Source organism: Drosophila bipectinata, chromosome 2R (genome assembly GCF_030179905.1).
Source record: "Drosophila bipectinata strain 14024-0381.07 chromosome 2R, DbipHiC1v2, whole genome shotgun sequence".
NCBI classification, from domain to species: Eukaryota; Metazoa; Arthropoda; class Insecta; order Diptera; family Drosophilidae; genus Drosophila; species Drosophila bipectinata.
Genome location: NC_091737.1, coordinates 12880489 through 12899237, shown reverse-complemented (window position 1 = coordinate 12899237; position 18749 = coordinate 12880489). Strand labels below are relative to the sequence as shown.

General features: G+C 38.9%; 2 protein-coding genes across 6 annotated transcripts in view; one reads left to right on the top strand and one right to left on the bottom strand.

The window, feature by feature from the left end:
- Positions 1–18749, top strand: part of Camta (Calmodulin-binding transcription activator) — a 39265-nt gene that overhangs the window by 1272 nt on the left and 19244 nt on the right. For 3 of the 5 annotated variants that reach the window (XM_070278020.1, XM_017250673.3, XM_017250670.3), the window contains exons 2-3: positions 1191–1834; positions 1895–2414. In XM_070278020.1, the coding sequence (XP_070134121.1) occupies positions 1191–1834; positions 1895–2414 (1164 nt within the window). Of the gene's footprint in view, positions 1–1190; positions 1835–1894; positions 2415–16857; positions 17707–18749 lie in introns of those variants that run through there. The other 2 variants (XM_017250676.3, XM_017250675.3) reach the window with 2 other exon arrangements.
- On the bottom strand, positions 4800–5449 carry LOC108131409 (uncharacterized). Its single transcript, XM_017250280.2, has 3 exons — positions 5255–5449; positions 5032–5199; positions 4800–4970 (listed from the first exon to the last, which is right to left on the bottom strand). The coding sequence occupies exons 1-3, from the start codon at positions 5447–5449 to the stop codon at positions 4800–4802; spliced, it is 534 nt and encodes a 177-aa protein (XP_017105769.2).

The following is an 18749-nucleotide window of genomic DNA, read 5'->3' as shown; positions in this document are numbered from 1 at the left end:
AAATATTTCTATTATTTAAATTTATTTCCATTTATTTTCGTTCTTGCCCCACTGTACCTTGGCCGTTGCACATCAAAAGCCGCGACGAACGCAAAAATATGCGAAGCTTCAGCCCGCCCTGGCCAAGAGTGTTTTATGTGTTACGCGGACAGCTCTCGGGCCAGCCCCCCCTCTCTCCCCACCCCCCTCTCTTGAGCCCCACATAGGTTGTTGTGGCTGCTCCGCCATACATTACAATGAAGTATGTGCGCCCGAATGGATGGCCATCCTGCCATACTGCCGACCGTCCAAATCTATTCTGATCCTAGTCCGATTCTGGCGGCAGGCGACCTTTTCGCACACAGAGACATGGCCACGGGGGGAGGGCCAAGGGTCACAGACACTCGTCCACTTGGGGTCAGATGGGTCGCATGTGGCGCTGCCTCTGTCCCCTCCCCCCCGCTTTAGCTGAAGGCGGCGTCAACGGCTAATTATGACCCGCACGTTTTTGCGAAAAACAAACACACACATGGACACATGGACACAGTTGTAGTCACATTTTGGGGGTGGTGTTGGCCCCTTGACCCCCCTCAAGGGGTGTGCAACCAGAAGAGCCGGACAAGTGTTTAGGCTACATTTTGAAATGTTTCCGGCGCGCACTTTACGTTCCGTGTCGCCTTCAGCCTTGAGAGTCTATATTTGGCAACGCATGCAGGACAGAGGATACCCCTAACCCTTCTCCAGGATATCCTTTGCTTTAGCCATCCACTGTACTTTCTCCTCCTTTCTTGGCTGGTAACTCGCTGTTTGTTTGTTGCACTTTTATTGCGTTTTTGTGTTGAGGGGGTCTCCTCGGCTAAGTAGTCCTTCGTCCCTGCCATAAACATGTCGTCTTTCGCTTGATTTAGCGCTGGATTCTCCCCTCCACTGGTGTCCAGTGGAATGACCCGTCCCGGCGTACGCGGCGGATACGTAATGCTTGCCGCCCCTTTTTCCGGCCAACAATGGCACGGGGCGCTTCTAATGCCGCCAGTTCTCGATGCTCTCGATCGAGATGGAGTCATAAATCTTGTCGTGCTTATGAACTTTCCATTGAATTTGCATACAATGGGCTTGTCGGCTTGTCAGCTTGTCAGTTTTTATTCGAAAACTTGTGGACTTTCAGGATATTTATTGGAAATTACTGATAACTCTTTTTTTTTGTTTTTCAGGTCAAGTCAATTCCAAAAATGTTCTAATCAGATCACTGAGCAGCGGCAAGCTAAGCAATGAAGTTGATTCCATCAAGACAGCAGCTAGAGACACCAAGACAACGACGACTCTGCGAGCGGCCAAGCTCAAGATCGGGGCCATGCAACAGCCACAGCAGAAGCAGCAACTCCAGCAGCAGCAGCAACATCAGTCCGCCAGCAATATCATTCTATTGCGGGGAACACGCAACGAAAATGGACAAATTATCATCCAGAATAAGCAGGATATACTTAGCCTGCTCAGCGAACAGCAGCAGCAGCAGCAGCAGCAACAACAGCAGGACAACAAAAACCACTCGTCCACGGCCATTACGCTTAACCAACTGCCCACAACCACCACTGTGGCACGCAAAACAATTGTCCAGAGTTCGAATCCCGGCCAGAGCAGCACCTCGAACTCCATTAGCAACGGTAGCGGCAGCAACTCTACCATCTCCATTGTGGCCAGCGGTAACAACAAGGAGGCCAGCAGCAGCAACACGATCCTGTTGCAGACGCCCATCAATGCCAGCCAGCTGGAGAGCGTGTTGAAGGCCCAGGAGCGATCCAAGCAGGCCAGCGGCACGCAAACCAAGCTGGCGGAGCGGCCTTTTATGCTTAAACATGTAAGGAACTGTTACTTTAATTCTTAAAAAACTATAAACTAATTTTGTTAATTATTTTAGGCCACGCGGAGTCTCAGTTCCGAGAGCAATGGCGACACCAAATCCCCCTTTGTGCTGCAAACTCTGAAACGTCTGGAGAAATCCCAATCCATACTGGTTATTCGAAACTCGACCACAGCTTCAAGTAGCACTTCCATGGCCACCTCGCCGCCGGCCAATAGCTCCCAGCTCTCCACAGCGAGCATCCTAAGCGTGACACGCACCACGAAGACGGCCAAGGGCGTACCCGGGTCGCTGCACAAGCTTAAAGCGGCGGCGGCATCTGCGGTTGCTGCCACGCCATCGTCATCAGCGGGCACAACGATTCTAAGGTTGGGCAAGAGTGTCACCACATTGGCCATCAACGGAGCTGGAGGCAACAAAGTCGAGGCAGCGGCCAGCACCACAGCCACATCAGTAGGAGCGGCCACCACAACATCAAATAAATTGTCCAGCGCGGTGACAACGGAGCAGCAGCAACAGCAACAACAGCAGGCGCCACAATCGACAACAACGCAAACGAATGTGCCACTTGGGAACGGTAAGTCTCGAGGATTTTGTAGACCCGAATATCAAATGCGGCGCATAAATAGCCAAAGGGTAGTTCCAGCAGGTGTATCGCTGATGCTGCAGGTTGCAGGTTGCAGTTTGCAGGTTGCAGGTTGCAGGTTGCAGGTTGCATTTGCATCGGAGCCCTGGAAACAAAGTCCTGACGCAGTCTCCTGGCGTAAGATTTCCCGGCTTTTGTTCCGTCACTTTTTGAGGTTGAAAGGCTCGTTTCAGCTTCAATGGAGATGGCTAAAGATTCGCTGATTTCGTCCAGGCCTTGGACGTGGCAGGACGTGGCATGACTAGCAATTATTCAATTAAATCGAGAAGCGTCTTCAACGCCCCCCGAGGGCACGGCTGCTGCACTCAGCTGTGAATGCTATTGCTCCCATCGTCCATTGATTTTCACACTCCCTGGTGGCCGGTGTTTTGCTTTTGGCCAGGCCAAAATAAACAATCGGTATAGGGGGCTTCATTAGTGTTGTGTGTGCTGAGTAACAAGTTATCGTAAAGTTTCCGTGAGTGGCCAGAATGGCTCAATGATTTTTCCAGAAAGAAAAGTGGCCAACAAAATCAGTTCGTTTGGGCGTAAAGTGCTCAAGACTTGGCCAGAATGATGCCAATTTGTGGCAATTGAGAGTTGCAACTTTGGGAATTAAGGAATTAGCTTGTAAGCACGTTGTTAAGAAGTAATTTTAAGCTAAACTAGGACTACATATTGACTTATATTTAAGGTTTAGATTTAAGAAATAAAGCACACCGTTCTTTTGTTGGCTTTTTTTTTTTTTTTGAGATCCAAGCAAAGATTAGCCAAGCTGACAATGTGCACCCTCGGGCCAAAGCCAAAATATCTGCTGAGGTCCACAGAAAAAAGACTACCAAAGTTGGTGGGGAGAGACCGTGTTGATTATTGCACTCGATACATGAGTGTCGTCTTGGCCAGCCGTGTGTTCTGCTGACGGGCCAAAACGGATAGAGACACTAGTCTTAAGTGATTTTTAAGCCAGAAAAGGCAACATCCTTCGACTCCTTATGGGGGTGTTGAATTCCTTTCGACATATTGCATATTGCTCAAGTATTGCTGATGTTTCAATTGCCGGCCAACACACCCTTAACTGGGCTTACACTCGGTAATGCAGACATTTGTAAGAGATCTCTATCTGATTTGCAGTTAAACAAATTCCAAACCCAAATCAACCAAAAAAAAAGCTAGCTAGACTACCTCGCTAGCATTTTATTGATAAAACTTTTGCTAGCTTTTGAATTTAAAATATTTTAATTTAGTTTGACTTTAGTTTCTCTTTTAATGTTATTGTAGTTGTTGTTGTTGTTTCCATTATCCTTTATGGCCATTAGCTAAAAGGCGGCCAACCTTCAAAAAAAAAAAAAAGAAAAAGAAACAAATCTGAGTAGAAAAACTGGAAAAGCCACGAAAATTTACCTTTCGGTGAGGTCTTCTATCAGTATTTTTTTTTTTTTGCCCCCTCTTCCACCCGAAAGGTAAGCAAATTAAACAAATTACCCCCACACATGTGGATCTATCTATGAGATACTTTTGCATGCAACTCCCGTCATGTGTTGAGTCGCGAAAAAATTGTTGGAAAAGCGTGTTACGATTTATTTTCAACTTTTTTTTGTAGACTTTTCTTGAAAAATCCTTTTGGCCGAGCCTCGTGTGCTTCATTATCATTATTTGACTGGGCTATCCAGCTATGTATCTCTTTCTCATTCCACGTCCCGTCTCTTTCTTTGAGCACATAATTGCCAAGAGAAATAAAAAAGTTGGTGCTTTGTTTTGCACAAAAACTTTTGCATTTCCGTTGTTATGAAACTTGAGCGCCTCTAAAAAAAAGTGGAAAAGGAAAAAAATCCAGTGCCAAAGCTAGTCCAGAGTTTGTGAAAAAATTTACCAAAAAAAAAAGGATAAAGAAAAAGGGGCAACAACAATCTTTTCGTGTGAGTTAAATTGCGAAATATGATGGCCGGCGCCTGGCACCACTTCACACACACACACACCAGAGCCAACGAGTGGTTGTGGCAGGGGCATAAGGTGTTATCTTGTAGGCGGCTAATTAGATAACACTACTGCCTAATTTGACGCTGCCACGCCCACCACCTGCTATAGCTATCGGGCTATGCTTTTTTCCTTCAGTTTTTTGTTGCATCCACACACAAAGGACACTTCGTTTGATTATTGTGTCAAAGTCCTGTTTTTTTTTTGGCTACTTTCAGGACTTGTTTGCCATGCCCTGATTTACTTTTGTCAGTATGCCGCATTTCAATTTAGAACTCTAATCACACATCTTTTTTTTGCGAATAATCATTTAAGCGAGATTTTTAATTGAAGTGAAAATACCCTTTAGAATCAAACTAGAGCTTAGTGTTCTCTGTAATTGTGATATTCCATTGATCCATTTAGTGTTAAAGTCACTTTCTTGCGGACTATCCAACTCATTTGGGCAGCATACTCTCCTGTTTCGATGGGGAAACGAATACGGAATTTTTCAATATCGAATTCTAGATCTGTACACTTGAGGAGGTGATTTTTCTAAAAAGAATTAATTAGTTAGAATACGTATTATACATAGTTAGGAGCTTCAATCACCAACCTTAAAAGGACACGTGTAATTGGCTACCGGAATAAAGGGCTTCACATATTCATAGGCCAGTCCAATAATCATATTATTCCTTTTTGACAAAAAGTCACAAAGATTAAAGGAAATATTGTAGAGAAAAGGTCGCCAGCCATTGGCTCTTTTAAAAAACTCCACTCGCATCTGAAAAGGATATATTTTATAGGACTCTGAATGTCCTTATGAGAGATAAACTCACATGAATATTATTAACGGTCTGTTTCTGTCGGAACCAAATACTTATAGAGTTCCTGTACCGGTTGATGGCCTTGATTCGGCATTGCAATATTGTCCCCAGCGATTCATCGTAGTTGGTACAGTGAAGACTCTTGAATTTCGTCTCCACATTTAGAGAGGATAGTAGAACTAGAAATATTATCCAAAAGGCTACCATAGTTCTTATAAAGCCAGAAGTCAAACTAATGGGGATTTTATTGAATTCGGCAACCACGGATCCACTTAAATGAACCTTATAATGAAAACATTAGGTCATTTTGGTAATTGGACGTTAAATTGCACAATGGGGGATTTTTCTTTGGTGACTATTGAATGTTTATCGCGAATCATTTTTGACCAATGAAGCAACAAGTCCATACTATAAATTGGTTGGCAACACACTAACTTGTTTCTAATTTATTTCCCTGGTTGAATTATAGTTTAGAGTAGTTATAATCATTGAAATTATACCAGACATTCTTTATTTAATTATTTTTTTCAGTATTTAGCATCTATTTATCTCCATTTTTGATAAACTTGGCTGATCCGTTGATGGAAAGCCTCAAAGTCTTTTGTTGGAAATAACTAACTTGAAGACCGTATTCCCCCGACTCTAAGGGGAAACGGGATGTAATCTTTTGAAAATCCATCTCTAAGTTTTCACATTTTACAGTGTCATTCGGCTAAATATAAATAAATAAATAGTATAAAATCAGTATCTAATATATGTATATATATATATATTTACCTTAAAGGGACAAGAGTTCTTGAGAGTCAGGTAAGGCTTCAAGTTTTTGAAAGCCAGTTTCATTACAGCGTTGTTCTCTTTTCCCAAAAACTCACACAAGTCGATTGTAATATTGTAAATAAAAGGTCGCCAGAACCCTACACTCTTTTTGAAGACTTCAAAACGAACCTGAAAATATTTATTCAAAAATAATAAATAAATAATAATATTCTATAAATAAGTTCTAATGCCAACCCACCGTAACCTTCTTGGCTGCTTGTTTCTGTCGGTACAAGAAATTAATCGAGTTCCTAAAACGATTGATTTCCTTTATGGTACAAATGGGAAATTCTCCAAAGTCTTTGTCAATCACTTCACAATGGAAGCTACTAAACTTGGCCTCCACTTCCATGGATGTTACCAATAGAATTCCGCCAACAAACACGGCCAACATGGCAGCTGATTTGAAAATGAATGTAGAAATGTACTAAACTGGGTTACAAATTACTATTTAATGTTATATTTATCTATGGAGGGTTTACAAATTAAAAAATATTCAGCGCACTATCAGCGCATTTAAATCTAATTTTAAAAATAATATAATTCATGTTCATATAATATATTTTAGTCTCAGGTTTAGTTTTTCGTTTTCTTCCAAACATCTTTGTAGTCGGAGTAGTTGACTGAACCATTAATAGATACTCTTCGAATATTTTCATACAGAATTGTGATTTCCACGGCATACTCTCCTTTCTCTAAGGGAAAACGATTGCGTAATCCATCCAGGTCGAGTTCAAAGTTCGTACACTTAATTGTGCTATTTTCCTAGTTGGAAAAAATATTAAAATCATATATAAAATTCATAAAAAATAGTTACCTTCCAGGGACAAAAATTTGTTATTGTTAGATATGGCTTTACAAAAGAAAAGGCCCGAGTAAAGACAAAGTTTTTGTTCTTTTTCAATAAATCGCACATTTTAAGGGTGCTGTTGTATATATATGGTAGCCATACCTTGCCTTTTTTAAATGTTTCCATTCGAATCTGTCAGGATTTTAACATTTCATGATTATGTTTTAGATTTTTAGAATATTTTTTACAGAAAGCATACCATGGCTTCATTAGTGGCCTTTTTCTGTTTGTACAAGACATCTACTGAGTTTCTGAATTTATTAATTGGATTTAATTGGCAAACTGGTATTTCCGCATAGTCCTTATCATGAACAGTACAGTGAAGACTCTTAAACTTGCCTTCCACTCCCACAAACGTTCCCAGCAACAGACCAAAAATTATCACAGGTGCCATGGCATTGGCTTTGAAATCAAAATCGTAAATAAAGGTGAGGATGTGATGTGTATTTTATTTTCCAAACAAATGAACCTTAAAATAATTGAGAAATTATAAACAAGATTTACATCTATAATTGCAAAAAATGTTTAATGGTTGAAGCGAATTCAAAACAGTAAGTGAAACATGTATTATTGGTCAGTGGTCTCTGTAATTAATATATTCCGCTGGCATAATTTTAAGAGCTGGTTACTTGGTTTCCATATAGTTCAGGTATTCCGCCGAACCATTAATAGAAGTTTTTAGAACATTTTTGTAGTAAAATGAAACCTGAGCAGCATATTCCCCAGTTGGAATGGGAAAACGGTCACGTATCTCCTCCAGATCTAAAGTAAAGTTTTCGATTTTTCCCCAATCGTTTTTCTGAAAGTGTAACAGTTCTAAAATTATTTATTTCTATTTCTAGAAGCGGATTTACCTTTAAAGGACAAGAAAAATGAAAAGTAGTAAAAGGTTTGAAATAGGAGTAGGAAATTTTGGCCACCAAATGATTTGGCTTTTTCAGAAAATCGCATAGATTGATTGTAAAATTGTATAGAAAAGGTCTCCAGCCATTGGCTCTTTTGAAAAATTCCACACGAACCTGTTGAGATTTATTTTATTCACATTATTTTACAAGTTATTGGAAAACTTACCATTGCATTTCCGGTATCAAGAAGGTGCACATAGTGTATATTAATGGAGTTCTTGTATCGATTTATTGCCTTTATTCTGCAATTTACAAATTGTCCATAGTCCTTGTCAAATGAGGTACAAACAAGGTTCTTGAACTTTCCCTTCACAGCCACTGAATATATTAGTAAAAGTCCAAAAATGATCTTGCATAACATTTTTGCAACTAGTTGTCGAAGCTATTAATACTAAATGGGGAATAGCTTTATATTATAAAGTTTATATAGATGGCCAACTTTTGTGTTCACCAAAATAAACCTTTAGTGGACAATATTATATAATTTCGGTAATTTCTCAATAAATTGCAAAATACATGTATTATCAGGAAATGTTGATGTGTATTACGAACAATTTAAAATGACCTGTGCAATAAACCCAGACAAAAATAATAATGCTTGATGGCCTAAAATAGGATCAGAGTATTATTGGCAAACTTTTTGTGCTTCAATGACTTTTCCATTTTGTTTAAAAATTACGCTCATATATATATTTGTATAATAAAGTATTTACAAATTTGATTACTAGGTTTCCCTGTAGTTCAAGTATTCCGCCGAACCATTAACAGAAGTTTTTAGAACATTTTGGTAGTAAAAGGAAACCTGGGCAGCATATTCCCCTGTGTCAATGGGAAAACGATCACGTATCTCCTCCAGATTTAAAGTAAAGTTATCCAGTCTCCCCCAATCGTTTCTCTGAAAATTTTGAGTTCTATTATTTATAACTCCTTACTATAGAAAATAATTTACCTTGAAAGGACAGGAATAATGTAAAGTAGCATATGGTTTAAAGTAGGAGTAGGCAATTTTGGCCACCAAGTTGTTTGGCTTTTTCAGAAATTCGCATAGATTGAGAGTGAAGTTGTACAGAAAAGGTCGCCAGCCATTGGCTCTTTTGAAAAACTCCACTCGAACCTGTTGAAGTTTATTTAATAGAAAAGACCTCACAATTCAATGAAATACTTACAATTGCAGTTTCGATAGGAAGATAGTGCACGTAGTGTAGATTGAGGGAGTTCCTGTATCGATTTAGCACTTTTATTTTGCAAGTTTTAAATTCACCATAGTCCTTGTCCACAGAGGTACAAACAAGGCTCTTGAACTTTCCCTCTACAGCCACTGAGGAAATTAGTAAAATTTCAAAAATTATCTTCAGTAACATTGCTTCAAGTCGGTGTTGCAATTTGAGCCGCAAACCAAAGCAAAGGTGCCTTTTATAGATCGGGCACCATGGGACTCACCTTTTAATGAAAACATTATATCGTTTAGGTAAGTGGGCACCAAATTGCTCAATCGATGTTTCTTCAGCGAATCTTAAATGTTTATCGCGAACAATTTTAAATCAATGAAGCAAAAAACTCAACCCAAAAAAATGCTTTGTGTCAACAACCTTTTTAATGCAGATTATAACGAAACGAACAACAAAATGGCTTAAAATTTAAGCTAATTCGCTTTCGAATCAAATAATTGATGGCAAGGATCGCCATAGTTCCAGAAAATTTCCCAAAAAAATCTATAAAAAAATATGCTCTCTGATTTTAATGCAGATTTGTGGAGAAATTATCTACAAATCGATTAAGGTATTCCGCTCAAGATTCGGATGCCTATTGCCAAAGATAAAGCTATCGCTGTGGGCCAACTAGGACCTTTATTCATTTGTCACGTTTTTGAAGGGGTCTCACCCAGAAAATTTCACAAAATATCAAAAAAAAATTATGTTCTTAGATTTTGATGCAGGTTTGTGGAAAATCAATCTACAAATCGATTAAGGTATTCCGCTCAACAATCGGATGCCTATTGCCAAAGATATAGCTATAGCTGTGGGCCAAATAATGCCCCCATCCATTTCCAACGTTTTTGAAGGGGTCTCAGAAAATTTCACAAAATATCCAAAAAAAATTATGTTCTTAGATTTTGATGCAGATTTGTGGAAAATCGATCTACAAATTGATTAAGGTATTCCGCTCAGGAATCGGATGCCTATTGCCAAAGATATAGCTATCGCTGTGGACCAAATAATGCCCCCATTCATTTTCCACGTTTTTGAAGGGGACTACCCAGAAAATTTCACAAAATATCAAAAAAAAATTATGTTCTACGTTTTTGATGCAGATTTGTGGAGAATTAATCTACAAATCGATTAAGGTATTCCGCTCAAGAATCGGAGGCCTAATGCCAAAGATATAGCTATCGCTGTGGACCAAATAATGCCCCCATCCATTTTCCACGTTTTTGAAGGGGACTACCCAGAAAATTTCACAAAATATCCAAAAAAAATTATGTTTTTAGATTTTGATGCAGATTTGTGGAGAATTAATCTACAAATCGATTAAGGTATTCCGCTCAAGAATCGGATGCCTATTGCCAAAGATATAGCTATCGCTGTGGACCAAATAATGCCCCCATCCATTTTCCACGTTTTTAAAGGGGACTACCCAGAAAATTTCACAAAATATCCAAAAAAAATTATGTTCTACGTTTTTGATGCAGATTTGTGGAGAATTAATCTACAAATCGATTAATCGATTGATATTCCCTTCAAGAAACTAATGCCAAAGATATAGCCATCTTTAGGCACAGAGGCACAGAGAACAATCCATAAAATATATCTTTATATAGAAAAAAATATAACAAATAAACTATTAGTTAGTTTTCTCTATAGTTGACGTACTCTGCGGATCCATTCACAGACAATCTTGGAATATTTTTGTGGTAGAATGTAAACTGTATAGCATATTCTCCCGATTCAAAGGGAAAACGAGCGTGCAACAAATCCAAATCGAGCTCGAATTTCTCACATTTTACAGTGGCATTCAGCTAAAAAAGAAACTTATTAAAATATTATATATCTCGAAATATTGATTACCTTCCAGGGGCAGGCGTCGGTGATAGTCAAATAAGGTTTAATGTATTCATAGGCCATTCTCATGAGATAGCTCCTGTTACGTTGCAACAAATCGCACAAGTTCACCGAGACATTATATAGAAAAGGGTGCCAGCCATTTGCTCTCTTGAATATTTCCATACGAACCTGTCAGGATAACTCTATGACTGTCACGACATTCTTTTAATTTGAAAGTCAAGTGAAAACTTACTGTGACCTCCATGACGGGTTTTATCTGCCGGTACAGGACATTAATGGAGTTACGATAGCGATTTATCGCTTTTATTTTGCAGATTGGAAAATCTCCATAGTTTTGTTCTAGAATAGTACAGTGAAGACTCTTAAATTTTCCCTCTGTTACCGATTGGCTTAAAAGAAATACTCCGAAAAACAATACTAGGTTCATGGCTTTTGGCTTTAAAACTAAAGTCCATATTGGGGTTTGCCTTGTTTGAATTTTATTAACTTTATTTATCGGGTTATTAGAATCATAAATATTTCAAAATCTCTTTTTAATTATATATTAAATCATTCAAATTGATTAAAATTAAGGTTCACAGAAATAGAATTTTTCATTTTTGATTATTTAGAATAATTTATATATTTTATACCCATGACAGATGCATTTTATTCCTTTATTTTGTTTACTTTCCAGTTAGATGAACTGGATAATCTTTTTATAATTGGCTCATTAATATCTTGTCTACTACTAATTAGGTTTTCAATTATAATACAACATGGTCTCGTATACTGGACTCGAAGAACAGAATAAAAATATACTTTTATAAAAAATAATTTGAAATGTATTATTGGCACTCCTTAGGGTTCTCATAGTTCGAGATTTTAATCGAACCATTAATTGTAATTTTATTCCGCTTATTAAGGTATTCCGCTCATGAATTGGATGCCTAGTGCCAAAAATGTAGCTATCGCTGTGGACCAAATAATGCTCCCTGCATTTTCCACGTTTTTGAAGGAGACTACCCGAAAAATTTCACAAAATATCAAAAAAAAAAATGTTGCTCTTAGATTTTGATGCAGATTTGTGGAGAATTAATCTACAAATCGATTATGGTATTTCTCTTATGAATCAGATGCCTATTGCTAAAGATATAGCAACCGTTGTGGGCATAGAAAACTATCCATAAAATATATCAATATATTGAAGAAAATGTAACAAATAAATTATTAGTTAGTTTTCTTTATAGTTGACGTACTCTGCTGATCCATTAACGGACACCCTTGGAATCTTTTTGTGGTAGAATGTAAATTGTGCAGCATATTCTCCCGATTCGAAGGGAAAACGAGCATGCAACAAATCCAAATCCAGCTCGAATTTCTCGCATTTTACAGTGGCATTCAGCTATGAATGAAACTTATTAAAATATGATATATTTGGAAATATTGATTACCTTCCAAGGGCAGGCGTCGGTGATAGTCAAATAAGGTTTAACGTATTCATAGGCTATTCTCATGAGATAGCTTTTGTTTCGTTGCAACAAATCGCACAAATTCACCGAGACATTATACAGAAAAGGGTGCCAGCCATTTGCTCTCTTGAATATTTCCATACGAACCTATGACGGTCATGATGAGTCTTTTAATTTGGAAATCAACTAAAAAACTTACTGTGGCCTCCTTGAGGGGCTTTATATGGCGGTAGAGGACATTGATGGAGTTTCTGAAGCGATTTATAGCTTTTATTTTGCAGATCCGAAATTCTCCATAGTTTTCATCTAGAATAGTACAGTGAAGACTCTTGAACTTTCCATCTACTATCGATTGGCTAGCTAAAAGAAATACTCCGAAAAAGAATACTAAGTTCATGGCTGTTGGCTTTAAAACTGGAGTCCACATTGGCCTTTGCCTTGTTGGAATTTTATAAACTTGACTTATCGGATTATTAGAATCATAAATATTTCAAAATCTCTTTTTAATTATATATTAGTTCATTCAAATTGATTAAAATTAAGGTTGGCAGAAATAGAATTTTTCATTTTCATAATAATTTATATTTTTTATGACAGATGCATTTTATTCCTTTATTTTGTTTACTTTCCAGTTAGATGAACTGGATAATCTGTTTATAATTGGCTCATTCTAATTGGGTTTTTAATTATAATACAACATGGTCTTATATATTGGATTCAAAGAATATCTTAGGGTTCTCTATAGTTCGAGTATTCCATCGAACCATTAATTGTAATTTTTCGAACATTTTTGTAGTAAAATGTAATCTGAGCGGCATATTCCCCGGTGTCGATGGGAAAACGATTCCGTATCTGCTCTAAATCAAGCTCGAATTTGTCACATTTTACCCAATCATTGGTCTAAAAATGTTAAATTGTAAAAATTATGTTTATTCTTTAAAGAGTACATATTTACCTTAAAGGGACAGGTATAATTAAGAATTAGAAATGGCTTCACATAAGAGTAGGCAAGTCTGGACAGAAAGTTGGTCTTCCTTTGTAACAAGTCGCATAAATTAAATGTAAAGTTATATAGAAAAGGTCGCCAGCCATTGCCTCTTTTAAAAAATTCCAAACGAAGCTGTAAAAAATAATTGTATATTTTATAATCCCAATAATGAAAAACTTACTACGGCATCTTCGGCGGGATATATCTGCCTGTAGAATATGTTAATTGAGTTCCTGTACCGATTTATCGCCTTTATTCTGCAATTTATGAATTCTCCATATTCTTTGTCATAAAGGGTACAAAATAGATTTCTAAACTTTCCCTCTATGATCACTGAGGACATGAAAACCAATCCAAAAATGAGAAACAATAACATGGCTTTGTAATCCCAAAGATTGTGAAACTAAACCCAAAGATATTCACGGCTTGGTTTTTATTTATTTCCCATAATTGATCTGTGGAATTAGCTACTAATCACTTTTGAATAGATTTCTAATTACCCATAACGACAGTTGTAAACATTTTCCATAAAATTAACTTGATATATAATATTGAATTTATTTAAATCCGGAAATAAAGACCTAGTGTTCCCTGTAGTTGGAATACACCGCAGAGGCGTTTAAAGAAACCTTGGGAACATTATTGTCGGACAATGTTACCCTCACAGCATATTCCCCGGTCTCAACTGGAAAACGATTACGTATTTGTTCCATACTAACGTCATAGTTATTGCATTTTATCGAATCATTCTTCTGAACATTTAAAATTGTAAATATTTTAATAATTTTCCAGTGGAAACTGATTTACCTTCAAGGGACAGGAAATATTAAGAGTAAGATACGGCTTCACATAGGCATAGGCGAGGCTGGCAACTAAATTTCTGTTTCTTTCCAATAAATCGCATAAATTTACCGAGACATTATAGAGAAAAGGTTGCCAGCTATTTCCTCTTTTAAGAAATTCTATACGAATCTATTGAAATTAATTTTTAAACCAATAATAATTATAATTCTTTTGAATAACTTACCACCACATTATGGGCCTGTTTTAACTGTTTGTAGTAGACGTTTATCGTCTTCCTATACCTGCTTATGGCCTTTATTTTACAATTTAAAAATTCGCCGTATTCCTTATCGTATATGTTACAAAAAAGGCTTTTATAGTTGGCCTCCACAGATACAGAGGTTACTATTACAAGTCCAAAGATAAGCACCAATAACATGGTCCTGCTTTTGATGTCAAAACTCAAATAAAGCAAAGAAGAATGCATGATTTTAATTTATTTTTCCTAAAAATGAGCTTTTGAATTAGTACACTATCAGCTCATTAGGATCTATTTAATATGTGAAATAATTTTTAAGAGTAAACTACTAAAGCCAATGCATATTCTGCAGAGGAATTCCATTAACTCAAATCTAGGATATTAATCACTTTCATTTTTGGGTAAATTCTTGAGCGGAATTTCTAATCAATAACCCACATTTTTCCCTAATATGTTTCAGTTAACTTATTTATTAATTTTTCAAAATATATACATATATTAAATGGATATGGCATGTGTGGCAGTCGGCTTTTATGTTGCATAGCTGCGCTTTAGTTTTGATTAAAAATTCCAGCAAAAACTGTGCTCGCAAGGTGTCCAAAGGCTTTCCAGGCACGTGCAAATTCCGTGGCACCTTCCCCCGGCTCCGGCTCTGGCACCAGCACCGGCCCTTGGTCTCTTGGATTTTGTTATTGTTTTGGTTGTCCCCGGGTCTTTTTTTGGGGTAGGACCAAGTGGAGCCGATGACGAGCCTCTCCGGCTTAGGTGGGCGTTGGGTGGTGGCAGGGGGTTAATCTATTGCGCAGGTCTCTAACGGTCGGGAACAACCCCTAAAATTTAGTAGCTGTTGTGCAATAGAATCGGCTCAGTGTGTGTGAGTGTAGGTGCTGTTGTCGACCAACCCACACAGTTTCTTCAGAGCCACTTTCTAGAAACTGGGCTAATGTGGCTAGTTTCTAGATAATTTATGGCCAAGAATACGGATTTTAGAGATTAGTTGCTTAGGTTTCTTGCAAAAAACTTGTTCTTAAATGTATGAGATGGACATTATTTAAAGTCTATGGTCATCTATAGAGGCACCCACTATTTCCAGTTCCTTACCGGCACACCCCACCCACACCATCCCCCTTGCATATCCATCATCTTCCCGGTTTGGTGTCTCGCTCGCACTTGCTTAGGCCTAAAGCGGCTGGCAACCGACGAATCCGGGCCCAAATGCCATAAACACGGCCCGAATAGCACGCTTCGGTTTTCCTGTCGGCAAAATCCTTCCGAGCCGAAAGTCCTTGCCAGCCGCTGGCAGCCTTCCGCTTTCAGTTTTCAGACCTTGGCCAAGCGTGTCGGACGTGGCTTTCTCTTGGGCCTCCGCCATAGAAACAATATATCTCTCGATATTATATTCGTTACGTTTTACGTATCCTCGATCCGTTAACGTGTGGATATGGCCCGGGATGCCGATATGTGCCAATATTTGTCCGTGCATCCACATTAACTGTCACCACAGAGTGTCCAGAGCTCTGGACTTAAATCGGAAGAGGAGCTCGCCGAGACTGTTTGTTGATTCGCGGATTCTTGCAATTTGCCTCAATTTGTTTATGTAATTTGTTTACATTTTCCGCAAGCCCCTTCGACTCTATTTGTTGTTTGTTTGTCGTTCATTTACTCGTTGTTGTTGTTGTTGTTGTGCTTCCTCTCGATGTTGTGTGACTTTAAATTGGTGTACTCAGGACTCCGGCGATCTTCATCAGGACTCTATTAAATGTATTTCACCCTCATAGTTGTTTGTGTTTACTCATTTCGTTGTTTATGTAGTGATTTATTGGTTGATTGATGTTGTTGATTGGTGTTTTTTTTTAAGTATAAACATTAATAATTATGCCATCTAAATATTAATATTTTTATAAGGAAGTATGAGATAAGTTAAGAGTCGGCTGCTGGGTCTCCGGCGAATTGTGATTCACGAAATTCTTGTACATTGTTTAGGGACACGAGACCAGAGCTTATCAGATTCTAGTTCCACTTCTGGCAGCTGTCACTTGATAACTCGGACAAATATATATGTTATTCGGTCTAGCCTGGGCAGCTCGGCGAGGATTGAACCTTGGTCCAAGGTTTAGGCAAACAAATGTAATACCCAGAGAACTAAAAACTTATAATCACACTAACGTTACATGTATAAATATTTAATCATTTGCCAAGTTAGTATAATAGTTAGTAGTTGGGGGGTTGTCCAGGAAATTTGTGAAATTTCTGTACCGAATATGAGCGGTTCGTTTTCGAGATTTTTGTTGACACACGCCCGAGATTGGAGATGGCGATGTCAAGATAAGCATCGGACCTTATCAGCGGCACGGAGTGACATTATCAACCCGACCTAAGCCTAAAATCTACTCCTACCCCTGCACTAATTTATGGCTGAGAAAAAAAATTATAATGTTCAACTTACAAATTTAACGAAAAAAAGAAAATTGTAGGAAATAATCCGAACCGGTGGCGCTCCACTCAGTCAACTCACGTATCCCAAAGCGAAGAGACGCTATCTACGGACATAAAATAATTAAAAATAGTACCAGTGATTAGTGATCAGTAATCAGTTTAGTGAAGAGCACAAATGGCGGGCTATAGGTCGCTGCCACTGGCTCCGGTGGCTGCCACAGCAGCGGTGCAACCTTCCATGGCGGTGCAGCCGACGATGGCGGCCTACGCGCACCACCAATCGATGACGGCAATGTCAAACAACGGTATTATCTATCAGTCGGCGGTGCACGCCTCCATTCACAGCCTGAATACCGTTCAGAGCCAGCATCGATCCTCAACCACCACCCATCATCACATTCTAGCCACAGCAACTGCCACGGCGGCAGCAACGGCCACAGCAGCAGCGGCAGCAGCTACAGCGGCGGCGGCAGCAGCAGTGGTTGCACTTCCGACGGCAGCAGCCACATCCACGCAGCAGCACAACGGCTACAACTTGCAACAACAGCAGCAGCAGCAGCAACAACAGACACAGCAATCGCTCTCCCAGCAACAGCAACAGCAGCTACTGGGCCATCAGCAGCAACATCACCTCCAGCAGCACCAGCAGCAACAGCAACAACAACTGATGGCCCATCAGCAACACTCGGTGGTGCAGCAGCAGCAACAACAGCAGCACCACCACCTCCAGCAGCACCACCATCAGCAGCAACAGGCCCAGCACCACCATCATCATCACCATCACCACCACCAGCAGCTGTCGCTGCACCAGAACCACTTGTACTTCAGTGGTGGGAGCTTGGGTGGGCCGCACCACCACCACCACCGACAGATCTTCAGCCACCTGCAGAGTGCCCTAATGCCGCTCAGTGTCAGTAAGTATGCTACGGAGAAGGGTCCTGCCTCACAGGAGGCGTGGCAAGTTCTTAGAAGGAGTCCTTATAAAGGAGCGACAAGAAGTTGGTATCAAGACTATAATCTTAGTGGCTATTGAAGTAGGAAAAGGACATTCTTTTAGGTAAACTTTAGTTGGACTTACTAACTTGAAGTTTATTTAAAAACGTAGTTAGTTTAACTAACTGTGGATTAGTTTTTCTATTTTAGTAGCCACTGATCTATTCTGTTATTGGTGTTGCATGATCTGTCTAAATAGTAAAATTTTTCAAGTGATCTATGGATGTTGTGTCTTTTCATACGATGTGTGTTTATAAGAATTATAAGTGTCTAGCTTGTGTTTTTGGTGTCTTTTTTTTAGAAAACTTAATAACTAAATATGTGTTTTTAAAATTAAGATTGGAAATCTGCCATTATATCATACTCCTTAAATCAGTTTCTGTGTCTTCTCTTGAACTAGATTTTATTTAAAGCAGGTCCCTTTGGACATGACTTTTAAATAGTCATAACTTTAAACTTTGTTTTCGTTTTTCGCGTAAGTTAAAAACCCCTTTTTGCGAAAATAAAGGGTCTTGGGGGACCAAGAACATGGATTTTAGCATTTTCTGAACATTTCATTAAATTTTATTTCATATCTTCCTGGGCAATAATTCGCACGCCATTCCAGAGACGCGTGCACGGGTGGCTCGCGCATATGTTGACAGTCGTTTATTGTTTTGCAAAGGACACCAAGGATTCGCATAAACACACACACACACTGATACACTCAACCGTTACCAGTTACCGTTATACACCTATAACGAGGCTCACACGCCTAAAACCTAAACTACAGACAATTGAAACAAAAGGCCGCTGAAGAGGCCGCCACCGACCGACCGGAGGCCCAAAGGAAAGGCTTCCACTCCACTATAGGAAATATGACCACTTTTTCTGGCCAAAAATAATATCTCAAGAACGAAACAAGATATTTAAGTTCTGATTTTTGATTTGAGTTCACATGGTCAATAGATTCAATATTTTTAAA

Coding starts and splice junctions, on each gene's coding strand:
- LOC108131409 (XM_017250280.2), bottom strand. CDS start 5,449: ATGGTAGCCTTTTGGATAATATTTCTAGTTCTACTATCCTCTCTAAAT. Junction 5,200..5,254: donor AGACCGTTAATAATATTCAT/GTGAGTTTATCT, acceptor TATCCTTTTCAG/ATGCGAGTGGAGTTTTTTAA. Junction 4,971..5,031: donor ATTACACGTGTCCTTTTAAG/GTTGGTGATTGA, acceptor AATTCTTTTTAG/AAAAATCACCTCCTCAAGTG.